Source organism: Calidris pugnax, unplaced genomic scaffold (genome assembly GCF_001431845.1).
Source record: "Calidris pugnax isolate Ruff unplaced genomic scaffold, ASM143184v1 scaffold49, whole genome shotgun sequence".
Lineage (NCBI taxonomy): Eukaryota > Metazoa > Chordata > Aves > Charadriiformes > Scolopacidae > Calidris > Calidris pugnax.
Window position 1 is genome coordinate 1200249 of NW_015090798.1, and position 15916 is coordinate 1216164.

Below are 15916 nucleotides of genomic sequence, written 5' to 3' on the forward strand. Positions count from 1 at the left end.
AGACTTCCGTAAGTGACTCTTAATCTAAAGGTACCGTCTGCCATTCAGCAATGCTGAGGTACCACCAGGCTTCCTAACAGAAGCACAATGATGTGCTCGAGTAACATCAGTTCTATGGGATGTTAAATATTCATTAGCTCCTCTTACATAGCAGAAGATCCAGGCCTTCGCCTTGTATAAAAATACGCTGTCAAAAAGGTAGAAAAAACATACAAATCATCCAGTCCTACACAGTAAAACCAGCTGCTGGGGTTACTTGTGCCCCAGGGCAGCTTTAATTTGGACGTGCAATATATCACCATAGGGCTACTTGATCAGAGTTGCAGTCTCAGGAAATATTTTCAGGACTATTCAATTTCCATTAGCAGTTTCTCCAGGATATATTAGGCACAAACTGGGTTTCCTTCAATATCAATCATTCATGTTTTCTCTTTCATCCTGTCTTTGCTAAAATGGAATTTTCATGGAGGCCATGAAATTGCAAAATTTAGTCTGTTCTTAGAGCTGTTCTATCATTTAGGCTCCTTTAATGGTGTTTCACAGCAAAAGGTAGGGTAAGGAACCTCTCTCCACCCTGGTGTTGGAGAACACCTGGTACTGCTCAGTATTTTGCCCTTCCAGTCAGTATTTGCCTTCCCCTCTGCCCCCGGCTCTGTTGGCAGACTCCAAGGCTGATTATCCTCTGCAGGTCTCTGGGAATGGCTGCTTTTGCTCTGTTCCCCGAGTTGGTTATGCTTCCCAGATATGCCAGAGTAGGACTTTCTCCAGGACCAAGGTTAAAAATGATTGCAACTTTCAGAGAGCTCTGTGGTGCTGCCAACATACAAATAGTAGCTACACCGCCCAAGCACCCCCCAAATAGAATTATCCTACAACATTATTGCATTCATACACACCAAGGGAGAGATGATGAAACCCGAGGACACCTTCTTTCCAAAAAGACTACAGAGCTACAAACATTGCCTCTTCTGGCTTGTGAAAATGGAGAAAGGAGGAGCTTTAAGACCTGAAGTGTTCTCATGAGGAGCAGCTGGTGAGACCAGCTGGTGACTCACTTGAGTTGGAAGCTGCCTGAGAGGTGGACTTTGCTGACCCAAGACCAAAAAACCCCAAATCCCCAAACAAAGAAATTGAAAGAATAACCGAAAACCAACAGTGCTTATGATTTTTGCATGTTCCAAGTCCTTTGTAACAGCAACCACCTTAGTTATCAGTGTTCCTACTCAGGCACTTTACAAATTATATGATTCTGCTTTTCTAAGTAAACCTCTGGAATTTCCTCCCTCTGATTTGCGAGGGCACTTCTCAGGGCCAGCATTTCCCCCCATTTAGCGAAAACAAACAAGAGCTTTCTCTTTGAAAGTATTTCAGCATCGTGAGATAAGTTTCCTTCCTCCTTTTAATAACTGCAGGGCTCCCCAGGGGAAAGTGTCAACAACATTATTTCCTTCCAAATTCTGAGAGAAATACAATGTTCTTGTAGGTGGGGAGATTAGATTACAGTAAAATTCTTAAGTTTGAATCTTGCATTTTTCAGGCTGCAACCTCAGCTCTCATGACCGTGTTGCTTCAACTCACTGGTGATCTCTGTTCACCTTTCCCACATCTCCAGATGGCCATGGAGCACACACAATCATGGAATCATAGAATGGTTTGGGTTGGAAGGGCCCTCAAAGATCATCAAGTTCCAACCTTCCTGCCATGGGCAGGGACACCTCCCACTAGACCAGGTTGCTCAAAGCCCCATTCCAGCCTGGCCTTGACCCCCTCCAGGGATGGGGCAGCCACAGCTTCTCTGGGCAACCTGTTCCAGTGTCTCACCACCCTCACAGGAAGAAGTTCTTTCTGGTATCTAATCTAAATCTCCCCTCCTTCAATTTAAAACCATTACCCCTCATCCTATCACTACATTCCCTGACAAAGAGTCCCTCCCCGTCTCTCCTGTAGCTCCCTTCAGATACTGGAAGGCTGTTATAAGATCTCCTTGGAACCTTCTCTTCTCCAGGCTGAACAGCCCCAGCTCTCTCAGCCTGTCCTCATAGGAGAGGTGCTCCAGCCCTCTGATCACTTTCATGGCCCTCCTCTGAACCAGTTTCAGCAGGTCCGTGTTCTTCCTGTGGTGTTGAAGCTGCAACCCACACCCAAAAAGCATAAAATCCAGCAGTTAATGCGATAACGACACCCTAACTCTCTACCTGTGGGGAGTGTTCCCAGGGACGGGGCACAAGCATGCATGAAGATGCAGCTTCTGTCTTGACGTGACATTTTTTTACCACATCACTTGAAAAATGTCAGGAGAAGTCCACAGGGCAGCCCAGGGCACGGGTATGAAGGAAGCGGCAACGACGAGACTGTGTGGGCAGCTGCCACACACCTCAACCCCCTCCGCTCAGCCGGCCCCAAATGGACATTTCCTTTCATGAATAAATAAGTGAATAAATAAAATCAGCTCCCTCCGTCTGTTGCTCACCCGAACCACAATAGGGTGGATTGATAGCTTGTAGACAGGGTTTTTGAGGAGATATGGAGAAAGTGTCCTTCCAGATTAATTCAAGGACAGCACTCCAAGGAGCCTGTTACCCATTTTTCAAGCGTTCCTGTGTTTATTTACTGAAACAACAGGAGTAATATGACATCATAAATCTTTTAAAAATTGAAATAGTAGTGTCAGTCTTGAAAGATTAATAATAAGGAACGCCTTTTAGAGTGTGCTCATGGAAATGTAATATGAATGATTAGTGTTTTTGAACATTAGAATTACAGTGTATAATTGTGATGTTATAGCAGCTATATAGGAGCCAGTGATCCCTTAATGGAATACATTGTGAATTTAATTATTTACATGGAAAAATCGGGGCTGATACAGTCACTGAATGATGGACCTACCAGTTCCTGCAAGTGTTATGCAGGAGCAGCGTTACCATCTATGCAGGCACTCCCAGTCCACATCTGTTACTTACTTAGTTTTAAATTCTGCCCTTTTGTGCTCTAGATCCTACTGAAGCCTGGCATGTCTTTTAGGCTCTCTCCTCCTCCTGCCTCCTCCACCTACCACAGGTGCCAAAATTCACCAGGCGAGGAATTTGCTTGCAGGAGAAAGAGGAGAACATTGGAAGCTGAGGTTCGTTCTTGGAGCGGGGAGAGGGATGTCTCCTGCTGAAGAACCAAGTGGCCACGCAGGGTCCTTTGCCCTGTATTGCTTCTGCAATGGTGGTTGCAGAACTATTTGGCTGAATCACAACCAGCAAAAAGCATGCTTTAAAAATCTGTATATATGCTTGGGAGACACGCTTCCCTAGGGTGGTTTCTGTGGACACTTACTAAGAAACAGGAGTTCTTCAGTTCTTTATGGTGTCCAGTTCTGGGCTCCCCAGTTCAAGAAGGACAGGGAACTGCTGGAGAGGGTAAAGCAAAGGGCCACAGACACGATTAGGGGCCTGGAGCATCTCTCTGATGAGGAAAGGCTGAGGGACTTGGGTCTTTGTAGTCTAGATAAGAGAAGACGGAGGGGGGATCTGATCAATGCTTATAAATACTTAAAGGGTGGGTGTCAAGAGGATGGGGCTGGTCTTTTTTCAGTGGTGCCCAGGGATCGGACAAGAGGAAATGGGCACAATCTTGAATATAAGAAGTTCCACCTAAACATGAGGAGGAACTTCTTACATGTGAGGGTGGCAGAGCCCTGGAACAGGCTGCCCAGAGAGGTGGTGGAGTCTCCTTCTCTGGAGACGTTCAAAACTCACCTGGACACGTTCCTGTGCAACCTGCTCTGGGTGGACCTGCTTTGGCAGGGGAGTTGGACTAGATGATCTCCAGAGGTCCCTTCCAACCCCATATCATTCTGTAATTCTGTGATTCAGATGCTTTTATAATGCCGGTAATATCAAAAGTACAGTTTCAGTTATGAGCAACCCATCACTCCCCTTCACCAAAGGCAGGATGGTGTAGATTCAATATCTCTGTGTCGGTGATCCTCCCTGTAAGTGTTTACCACCCTCAGGGTGCCCCTCGTGGAGTTTCTCAGCTGCTGGGGGATGCAGGTGAGCACCTCTGGTCCCCCCCAAGCTCAGCCCAGGGGCTGGATTCAGCGTGGTCGCACCGGTCCAGAGGTGCCGCTTCCTCCCGTGAGCAAAGGGAAGAAAGGAGGAGAATTTTTTTAATCCTCTCAGCCCCAGCTGAGGGACTCGTGGTAAAACCATCAGACAGAATTCAGTGGAAACCCCTGCTCTGATAAGCCCCAGCCCTGGGAGGAGTTGGGATGGGATGTTCAGGACGGAGCCGTGCTCGCCGGGTGCCCTGGGCTCCCCCCCACCTGGCTCTCCCTGCTGGTACCGACCTGTGGTGATACACACCATTAACGTTAGAAAAAAAGAAATAAGAGCATCTAACCAACTTTGAGCTGTAAGAGATTCACACCTGTAAGCTACAAGGATTCCTGGTGCTGCACGTGGAGATGCGTCTTTTGCACGCAAGGAACTGTGGAGGCACCGTGTAAGAGCACATTTGTTAACACAGTTTATTGGCACACTTATTGGCAAAGCATACATAAAATACAGTTGTATTATATAACACACTGACTCACTGTGTCTTTACATGATGAGTTGAACATATTAATATGTAAATGAAAACAAAAAAAAAATTAGTTTCTTTTATAAAGTTTCACATAAATACACCGGAATCGGGAAAAAAAAAAAAAAAGTAAACCAAAAAATGGTTTTTGAGGGCTTTACAAAAATATTATACAAGAAATATACTATGAAAAGAAATAACAACAAAGACAACTCAGATACAATAATAAAAACACAAAAAGTTTTAGATTTATTAAGCTGCCCACAAAGTTAATGGATTACATGGCTTTAAAATATCTGGATCGACAGCAATTTTACAAAGCATAAACTCTCATAGGACTGGGTGTCTTTTTCCACATAAAAATATTTCTCATGTCTTTGATGAAAAAAAGACATTTCTTGTTTCAGCATTTTTATTAAATGATGGAAAGAGTATCTACTGGCATCAGCTAAACGTAAATTAAAAATGCTGGATCCTTTAAATGAGTAACTGATGAAAGAAAAGTTAACGAAAGAACAAAAGTTACTTTAAATTACTTCTCCTTAAAAGCTGATTTTTTCTGAAACAAGAAATTTCAGGTGCAAGTTGAAAAGCAGAAAATATATTACAATTGTAAAAAGTTTTACATAGTTACGTTAATGAGATCCTGAGCACTGATGACTTCTTAAAATATGGCCATTGTTCGATGAGGAAAAAAACAACCCCTTCCAATAAAATGCATTGTCAGAAACTTGCCATGAGATGCTATTTAATTTTCAATTATTTTAATTGAGGTCAGTGCCAGTATCATGTTGTATGTGAATGCTTCCAAGAAATGTATATGGAAGCTTATACAAGAGTTTTCCCTAATTAAAAAAAATCAGATAGCTTTAGTTTAGAAATAGATACTGTATCCTTTGAAAGGTGGGTTTTTTTAATATTTTTTTTTTTTTTGAAGAACGCTGTGAAACAGTAATTAATGACCCACTGACATACACTGGAGTGGGTACTGCTGCAGAATAACCTATTGGGAAGCTTGTGGTGTGGGGTTTTCAGATTTAGTCTCCTGGTTAGCAGGAGGTTTGCTGTTCCACGGGCTGTTATTTCCCAGTGCAGGTGAATTGTTGAAATCTTCTTCATCATCCATGCCATTTGCTGCATCATACTGTGTATTCTCTAATCTAGTGATGAGCCTTTCGTCTTCATCCCCAAATTCGCCTCCCATCAGAGTTGGTTCTCCTACCACCATCACATCCTGTGAACAGCACCCAATATTTGTTATATGGAAACCTTGAGAGAGAAAAAATCAACTTAAAAAAATTATGTTAGAGAATTTGCATCTCTTAACTTTGTGATACATGAACAACAGAGTTAAAAGTTCCTGCATAGCAGGAACCAGGAGACAATTTTAAACACTTTATTTCTAATTTAAATGAGAAATTATAACACATCTCTCTAGCTGCATGCTCACGGCTCTGGATCTCAGAAACCCCAGAACTGAAAAGCAGGTAGACTGACAAATGTGCATGATTTTAAGCAAATAAGCAGGCTACGAAACTGCCTTAAGCTCCTGCTTGAAATATTTAGCCTTTACCCGGGTAATTCTTTCCTGAGCCATTTGACTTGGAAAAGGCACCAAGGTGCATCCCAGTTGCAACTCGGTGACATGCGTATTTTAAAGGTAGTTTTAAAGAAACCACATTTCTTGTCCTCAGACTTCTCAAATGTGGAGCACGGCACTCTAATAAAGATGGTAACTCTCTTATCCATCGCCAGCCAAGCCCTTTTACGCATCCAATATACTTGACATTCTGCTACTTAATTATGGTAATTAATTTAGGTAAAGTTTTCGATAAAAACAATGTTCACACTGATTTGACAATTTGCATAGCTAATTAAGTCATTAGCAAAAACCTGCTGATTGCCAACAAGCCCTGAATTTACCATCTGTTATTTCATGGTGCCTGTCACCTAACTCCATGTAGGCAACCCTGCCGCCAATCTGTGCAGTAAGAGGACCAATCTGTCCAGCTGGTACCGTAAAAGGAAGATGAAGAGTGCTAATTATAATTACACTGATGAAGCTAGTAGTCATCAAAAAACTGAAGCATGCAAGAAAGAAAGAATTCATCTAATCACTGCTTTAAGTACAAATTGTCCTTCCATGAAAACAAGTAAACCGCCTACTGTACTCCAGCGCATCGCATTATCTGCTGAAAAAAAACCAACCCCAAAAAACCCCCTGACCAGCACGGGATAGAAAGGTGCAAACTTGAGATTGGAAAAAGCAAAGGTGCAAAGCCAGGAGGCTGGGGCTGCTGTGCTAACCTCCGACAGAAGGAGGTGGGATGCACCACGTCATGCAGCTCGGGTGGCATGGCCAGCGCCGGGCTAAAGCGCGGCAATTCCAGATGTCTACCTCTGTACCTGCTGCCTTAAGAAGCCCTCCCAAGAACCCTAGCGAACAACAGATTTGTATTTTAAAGGATCTGTTCCTTCCTCCTCATGAATGTAAAAAGCAAACAGAAGACCAATGTTTGCATTTAATAAGGTTTGTTTTTAATGGGATATGCACTCCCTTCGCCATGAAACAATACAAATCATTGCCCGTAAGTATTTGCACTATTCCTTGGTATCCCTCAGCAAAGGCTGACGTGCTACAGAAGAATGTTTAGGTCACATTTTCAGCCTGTGCTATGTGAAAAATTTGTGAGTGGATGGAAAACCGCTACATGACTGGTTGGTTGGACTCGATCATCTCAAAGGCCCCTTCCAACCATGAATATTCTGTGACACTCTGTGATTCTATGATTTCCTCTTTACATTGTCTATATCTTGTCACTCCGTATATTCATAAAACACTCCATTAAATAAAACCCCCACACAGCTTTGCGACATAGAAGTTTAAGAGACAGAAGTGTTCGTAACCAAGAAGTTTCTCCTAATTTCTTTTGCCCCTCTAAACACCAGGCAAGGCGTAGCATGCAGTGCTGAACCGGACCTGACCCCGCAGTGTTGTGAGAGCAAGTAATGACAAGAGAGACCTGGCAGAGGACAGCGAGCTGGGTTTGAGCGTGCAGTAGGGGACACGGCAGGCAAAAAGGACCACAGAAATGCAGAGTCACAGACCGAGGTGGCAACAGTTCCTCTCACTTCAACGCTCTTGAGTACGGACCTCAAGTTCCCCCTGTCGCCGTACCGGCAAAGGGTTGGCAACTCGGACCAGACTTTGAGAAGCACATCAAAAATAACTATGGGGCTGGAACTGCTGGCTGGGGAGGCCACGTGAAAGAATTAAATACATATTACACCCACCAAATGATTGGGAGGGGTAAATAAGCTTAACAGCTGCAAGGGCTGAAAGGAAGAGGATTGCTTTAGGCCAACGCGATGAGATCTAAACTAGGGTACTAAGATGACACTAACTAAATGAGAATGTAACCCCCACTGCTAAGACAATATTCCTGTCACTGAGAACTGCAGACTGAGGATTTATGACCCCCCCAGAACAGTGCTAACTTTGCTGCTCAGGTCACCTAACACTGGGCTGGGACAAATCTCAACCTGTGGTAGGAAACCCTCATGCATCAGCGGGGAGATGCTCAATGACCTTGGAAGTAATTCCATCTCTAATTTCTCAGATTCTCTGCAAATATTATTCCTTTAGAATAAAGACACCCACTGAGAGGACAGTTTGCACTTATGTTTCTCTCCATGCTATTGAGTATCTCTCTCTCTCTCTCTCTGGGAATTAAACTAAAACTATATTGAGGTTAGTGGAGTCTTCCCTCATTCTATTTAAAAGATAGAGATCACAGCATTAGTTACATTTAGGACATTTAAAAAAAATAATATATATATATATATAGTTGACAATCCTGTCCCTTATAGTTATGTCAAGGCAAAAATAGTGTCTCAGGAAGCGCACATGCTGGTTCCTCCCCAGAGAGGATTCTGCTCCTCAGACTGAAAGCTGAAGACCCCACCGAGTGCACCCCATTGAACCTCCACTCACTAGATCCCGTGCAATGACCACCAACCTCTGAGGAGGACTGGAAGTGACTCCTTTTAGAGCCCCTCAATGCTTCTCCTTAAATTGGCCAGTGGGGGTCACTGCTGTTGAATGACACAAGGCTCCATCCCTCCCAGGGTTGAGGCTGCAGCTCTGGAGTGCTCCTAGCTCCTGCTCATGGAGTGAGAAGCAGAATCCAAGAATTAAACCCTAGTCTCTTGCACGGCAGCACACACTGCTTATGGCCTAGTTATGGTAGCACATATTCGACTAGATTAGTTTAAAAAAAGATTTAGACTGTAGTCACTCAATCTTATTAATTTACTCTGTGATTAGAAACAACATTTTTGGTCAAGGAATGTCTCATGATAGTAAAATACGGTTGCAGTGAAGCACTGTAAATAAAGCAGTGGATGTTTTACATTATGTGATAGAAATGTATTATTTAATAATATAACCACAAAAGCAGCTTTCATGTATATCATACCTTTCGACCTGAAATAACCCTAATTGCCGTCCAAACTTAAATTGATGCATATAAACTATACACAGAGATCACTTCATACACAACTCAAACGCAGGCACTTCTATTTAACAGACCGGTCATTTCTCAAGCTCTGTCATTTCTAGGCCTAGCCTCCAAGTTTGGCTCTGCTACATTCAGTAACCTAACTAAACGTTTTAACTTGGGACTTTAAAGACCATCTGATGGCTAAACAATGCCTTACTGGAGTCTGGAGATAAAAATGAGTGGTGGCCCACATAAAATTCCCCATCCATATGCCTGTTATCTTCGCTGCTGTTAAAACATATCCCCACGCGGTGTTTCACAGCCATTGGTTTGTAGCTCAGGTGTCACCGTCCCCAGAAGTAGACAAACAGTGCTTCACAAGCCTGAGAGAATTAAAAATACCTGAAACTATCAAGTGTGTTGTTCCATCAAGTCTTATACTGCAAGGACTGGAAGTTGCACTAGTTTTAGCAGCCAGCATACCTCTGAGTGCTAAGTCAAAAGAAGAAGGTACCTTCTTTCCTTCTTACAGAATTGTGTAGTGGGTGATTATTTTAATAATTGACTTCTTAGCTCCTTGCCACAAAAATTATTAATGACTCAGAGCCCCATTGCTGCCCACACCCATAATGGTCACTGCCTCCAAGATAAAAACATCCGACTGACACTGGTGTTGAAATCATCTATACAAATAGAACTGACGTTTTAATTAGGTTTCGGAGTAAACACTTTCTAGAGGAAACTGGTTATCTTTCACATCTCATCATAGTTCTCTCTGTTAACTTGACATTCTGGTCTTCTTTGGAATATTTTTCCTAAAGCGCAACAACTGGAAACCAATTTGTTGACGCTCATCTCCTTACGGCTCAATCTTAGATTCTAAATTGCACAGTTCTGAGACACAGGATAATTCCTGACACTAATCTTCTGGCCCTGGAACTGTAGTGCTGGTACTACAACATCCATTACAAACCTCCTAAACCTACCCCCTGTTTCTGAACCATGTAAAAGAGTGTATTGCTCCCTTCAACATTAGCAGGTTTATTTATGGATTTGGCTTTCGAGGAGCTTACAGAGAACTACAAAGGGAAAGAGAGATTATTGAGGTATGTAACTCGCAAGGAGACTCTAATTAAGACTCTGGATGTAACAAAGAACATTTGATTTACTTAGTGGCATGTAGTGAGGCTTTATTCTTTCCAACACAAATGATATTTCACTGGGTTCATGGTTACAGTGTTACACTCAACAGGATCTTCATTAGTAAAGGAAAGTAAAATCCACCTAATAATTTCTATGGTTATGACTGGGAGCTACCTAGAACAATGGTTTTAAAGAGTTTGTGAGAGTTGTGCATTGTTGTCAAATTTCCAAATTCAAAAGAGATAAAAATGGATCAGCGTGCACTGTTTTTATTAAACTTAATGGAAAATGATACTTAACAAGGATGCATAGACCCCTTCTGATGGTCTTGCATGTACCTGTAATCCATCGATCACAGTGCACACTGTGCTACATACGGGGGCCTGGGCTTGTGAGAAGGTTTTATTTGAAACAGAAGAATATGAAAAATGCAAAGAAATCAGATCTCAGGCTGTAAAGAGGCTTGGAAACCAAGCAAAGACTTGGGAAAACACTGCAGCCAGCTTCACACATGAGAGGAAATCAGCAATGCTAAGTGATAAGGCAATGACTCACCCAGATTAGACAACCTTTTTTTTTGAAATCATGGGAAGGCTAACATTAGAAAGACAGGTTTTCTATGAACCTTGCGGAAGGAATGTTGTCCGTCTTTGCTTTTTGTTTAGAGGAAAAATGAAATTGGTAATACTGGTTTCTGCACAATGGGTTAACTTTTCTTCTGAAGATCAGATGTGATTGAGAACATGAGCAAATCTAAGAACAGTTGAAATGACCGGCATCCGCTGAGACTAAGACAGCTGAGTAGACTACAATCTCTGTCTCCCTCTTCTATCAACTTTCTTTACGCACTAAACACAAGCTGATGGATTTACGGAAAGTTCTAGAAGTATTGAGCCTGCACCCATGACAGCTCGAGAGAAGAAAACTTCTGGTGAGAAAAATAGAAACATGTTTTTGTATTTGTGCTATTGGAGTGACTCTAGTGGCACTTGGTTCTGCTTCCAACACACCACAGCGTGTTGCCTCAGCACCTGCAGGATTCAGGTCAAAAGCATCACTGGACACGTAATAGGGCAACCTAGGCATGAGTTGTGCAGTGGGTCACACAGTGAGTTGTGTAGCCATGTCACACACTGGCTAAATACATCCATTTTAAGGATGTAGGAGATATGTAATATGTAGGAAAGATGTTAAACAAGGGACTTGGGCAGGAAGAGTCATATTCACAAGCGGAGATGCTGAAGGTTTGCCACCAACAGCACGAGAATCACAGAATCCCGGAAACCACATTATAAAGGAAAATGAGTGTAAGAGAGTGCAAGTGACTGCCAAAAGGGCAAAACTTGTATTTTATTTAGGAGGGTTGAGAAAGTATAAAAAATAGTTACAGATCCGAGGACAGACTGAGACTGACCCTTTTCAAAATAACGATGAGAGGGAAGATGCGTACCCACCCACTGGCAGAGACTATTTAGATGCTTAAGAAGACTCCGTTATTAAAGATGCATCAGAATGTGTCAAAACAGTCAAAGTGCTAATAACTTTAAGGCAACACAAAGGGTGGAAATGATAATGATTGATTAGGCTTCAGCAACTGAACTTCAGGGTGCAGTGCCAACCTGACCCATGGACGGAAATAAAACCACATCATTTCCCTTTCTGGGCTTGGCTCTGTATTATCAGCACTGTCTCTGCCCAAAGGCCTGATAGAAAACATGCAGGTAGAGGAAATGGCACAAGCTCCTATTACTGAAGAAGAATGTGTGTGTGACCAAAAATAAAAGTTCCACCTCATTGATCAAGGTTTGCTTAGCCCCATGTATTTATTTGAAGATCTGGAAGGGCTATGGGGAAAATGACAACTCTTTCAGAGGTTTCAAGCTTTGTCATAGCTGGTGGCACTCCAGCTGCTTTCCAGTCACTGTCCTGAACACAGAAAATTTGCCTATCCAGACATGAAGACCTCATTAATGAAACAGAAATTAATGGTGTGGGTGAGAAATTTGGATGAGGGATATGGTAAGTTCAGACACTTGCCAGAGTGTACACAGCATTACAGTAGGAGCAAAACTGAATAATTACTGATGTGTTAAACCAAGAAACTTTACACAGAACAGAGGCTAAAGAAATTTTCTCTAAGCAGGTTTAGTTTACTATCCAAGAGAAAGCAACATAGGAGCATAAAAGTGACAAGAAATTATGAATTTGATTCTGTTATGGTGGAGAGGCTGTCTTTGCTGGCTGGGAAGAAGTCACTGGAGAAAAAGAGAAAGCTGGAGTATGTGATTTCATATTAATCCAGGTTTGGGGAGAGACTGTCTTTGCTGGCTGGGAAGAAATCACTGGAGAAAAAGAAAAAGCTGGAGTATGTGATTTCATATTAATCCAGGTTTGCTATGGATATGAGCTCATTGCTGGGGTTTTCCAGAGAAGATGATGGGAAAAATGGAACTGAAACTAGCTCTGCTTGTGTGAGTCATCTGGACAGAAAATACAATGATTTCATTCTTTTTGTCTAATAATGAAGGGGGAAATGCTTTTAACACTGAAAATGAATTATTTCAGTAGCTTTTTTTCTACTGAGCAGTAAAGTTCCTATTCAGAGAAAGCACTATGGCCAAATGAAGCTGTGAGTTAGTTCAAAACTGTCAAATTGTGTTTGAGGATATCTTGTCTTCTATCGCAGACAAGGGAAATCAAACATTAACTACAAACTGATTCGCTTAAAGTACAGTTAAGAGAAAGAACCAGAAATAAAGTTGCTGCTACCTGCAGCCAGCTTCAGAAAGCAGAGGCATGCCTATAACACATGATTCACTTTAAGGTACAGTTAAGAGAAAGAACCAGAAATAAAGTTGCTGCTACCTGCAGCCAGCTTCAGAAAGCAGAGGCATGCCTATAACACGGCCCACTTCAAAGAATGCATAATTTTGAAGAAACATGGTAACATCTCCCTATTTAACTGAAAAGCGTTGAATAGTTTTACACCAAAATATCCTGCTGCTAAGATTATTTTGAGTTCTGTCTACTCTACAGGGTGGCCCAACCATCAAATCCATCTGGTTTGCTATCTTTGCTGTGGGGAAAATGGCAAGAGCTGTTAGTACGTCAAACCCAACAGCTAAGCATCTTCCACTCTGCAGAGGGAAAGGAGAAGAGTCCTAAAAAGGGAGCCTGAGCCTCTATACAAGAGAATTTGGACCATCTTGCTACTCTGGTACAGAAAGCAAAGGATATTGAAAAATATTGACTATGCAGCATCCTGAAAGTCAATGAAGACTAAAAATCCATCCCTTATACCACGATAAACTTCATCGTTATGCCTCAGATGCTCAACTATCATATCCATCAGTAAAAGCAGCCTTAATTAGCTCATCTGTCAGGAGCAGCCTTTCAGTACCTGAAGTCAGCTTGACTATCAGTGGGAGTGACAGGGAACTATCAGAGGGCTCAATTACACTCAGATGTATGAGTACACATGGCTACCACTGAAGCCAACAAAAGTCATCTCTCCAGGGAGGAGCAGGCTGAAGAGAGGCAGGGGGTCAGATTCTGGTCCTACTGAACTGAACCTTGGGCAAGGAGTATCCAAGATAAAGTGATTTTACAGTCTTTTAAACTGCGAGACAGCAGGGAACTAGCTGGTCGCTGAGCTTTGCACCTAATTGCTGTTTTTTTCTTAAATATGTTTGATTACTGATCTAAAGGGCTTTCTGGCAGACACAGTTAGTGAAGCAGAGTGGTCCCTGCCACCAGGGGATCAGGTAGCTGGCCTGCTGACTGCTTTGTGCTGCCAGAAAACCCCAGAGATGCCTATATTAGGGAAAGAATCTGACTTCAGGGATGTGAGCCACGCGAAAATTTTAATATGACAAGGAGAAAATATGAGTTTAATGTACTGAAGCCCAAAGCTTCTGTAAGCTAGTGGATTGCTGAATCGGTTGCTAAACAAAAATCTTCATTTCATTTCACTGATGTTAGTCTACTCTTCTTTTTTTATCTGGGTATTCAAGCTTCCTAGGAAGTGCCTGCTTTGTGCTAACAAAAGGCCTATATTCTTTGTAAGGCTTCAGAGGAGACCTAGACCTATGCTATCTGCTGATCAGAAATCCAATAAAAATCCCTGCATGTTATTCCCAAGATACCACTTTAGAGTTCCTATAATATCACATGAATTTCCCTGGCTTTAAAATGCATAAGCTATCTCCTTATTGACTAAGGCACGCTTTGTCACAATTTGGGGTCTGATTACCCCTATATTGTGACTTAAGGCAATAAACCCGACATTATTAAAGTGCTGGTATGGAAATGACTTGGTGTTTCCCTATATAATTAGGATGCCAATAGTTACAGCGAGCAGAGCGGATAAACCGAGGCCCGTTTTCCAGGGAGTCTACCCTCTGCCAGTGGAGTGGTTAGAAAAAGTGGCAACCTCTGCAGGTAAATTAATTCATAACCTGCTCCTCTGAAGCATCTTGAACCCGGCACCGATTGGAGGTACGACACTAAGGTGGAGAGACCAGCCAGGCACAGTTGTCCTGTCCCCCGGGGACCCATCCCCACTTAGCACCTGGAAGTCTGCAAGACCCACGCTATCCCTAAAAACACGAGGCCCAATCTCGGTCCCACCACCAGCGGAAGGACCCTTAAAAAAAATCACATCTGGTCCTCAGGATAGTCCTGCTGGAGGGTCATTCATTAAAGCTGCCCTGCAGAATGGCTCCTTCACACCTCCCCACTAATTCCCCAGCTTCCCCAGCATATCCTGCGAGATCGCCTTCTGCTTGCAATAGTTTAGGCTCAAGAATGCACCTTCTTTGCAATGTAAGGAAAAGAATTAAAGCACCATAAGCGATTCAGGCCTAAAAGGAAAGTGAGACTTACAGGTACCTGACTTGATAGACTCAGGTTTGCAGCCGCTGACTTTTTCTTGCTGTTGGTACTATTTGCGTTGTTCCCAGCACTGCTGTTGGAAGTGCTGCTGGTAGAGTTTTTCCTTTTCCTCCGTTTGGTTGTCGGTTGTCTTGTGGGTTCTGCTGCAATGAATGGGAAGGGGGAGAGCAAATGGCAGACACTGTAAAGCGTGTACTAAAATGATCCATAAGCAGAAGTATTTTTTCACCTAGTTTTAAAGTCATGTGTTTCCTACTAGTAGTTGCACTACTAGCAGTAGATTTAACAGACAAACCGTAGAATAATATTTGGACCCAAACCAGTGGAATCTGCTTTCCATTTTGTATAGTGGACTAATGATGTTTATTCTCCCAACATTGTCTGTAAAGATATTTGAAAGCATTTTACCCATGGGAATATCACGAGAACCATCATGATCCTCAAGGTGACCATGCAACTTGCTGAAGGTCACATGGCAAGAAGCAGCACTAAACAAAAATCCAGGTCTTATTCTGCTGTGGGGCACAGCCCCAACTGACCCAGCCAGAGGTAAAGGCTAAGGGTAGCTTTCTACCCTGCTGCTGCCATCGACACAGCACGCCAGCATCTACCATTGCAGTTTCTTCTCCCTCTGACGTGGACTTCATCTTTAAAACTGCCACTCCCCAGGGACACATTAGAGGGTACTGAATGCCATTTCTCCACCAGTCTTCCAAACTCAGACCAAATCAGGACAATTACAGAGCTTTGCTTAAATTGGCAAAGAACAGAGGGGCAATTGTACTTCTCAAAATTTGGCCTGGGCACCC

At 42.7% G+C, this 15916-nt stretch overlaps 1 protein-coding gene across 9 annotated transcripts in view; it reads right to left on the minus strand.

Annotated features, from left to right (window-relative positions):
- Positions 1–4492: 4492 nt before the first annotated feature.
- Positions 4493–15916, minus strand: part of LDB2 (LIM domain binding 2) — a 234870-nt gene continuing 223446 nt past the window's right edge. The window contains exons 7-9 of one of the 9 annotated variants that reach the window (XM_014937134.1): positions 15099–15247; positions 8589–8731; positions 4493–5803 (exon numbers count right to left, since the gene is read on the minus strand). In XM_014937134.1, coding sequence (XP_014792620.1) covers positions 8627–8731; positions 15099–15247 — 254 coding nt within the window. In that variant the 3' untranslated portion in view covers positions 4493–5803; positions 8589–8626. Of the gene's footprint in view, positions 5839–8588; positions 8732–15098; positions 15251–15916 lie in introns of all 9 variants that reach the window. The other 8 variants (XM_014937135.1, XM_014937132.1, XM_014937131.1 and 5 more) reach the window with 8 other exon arrangements.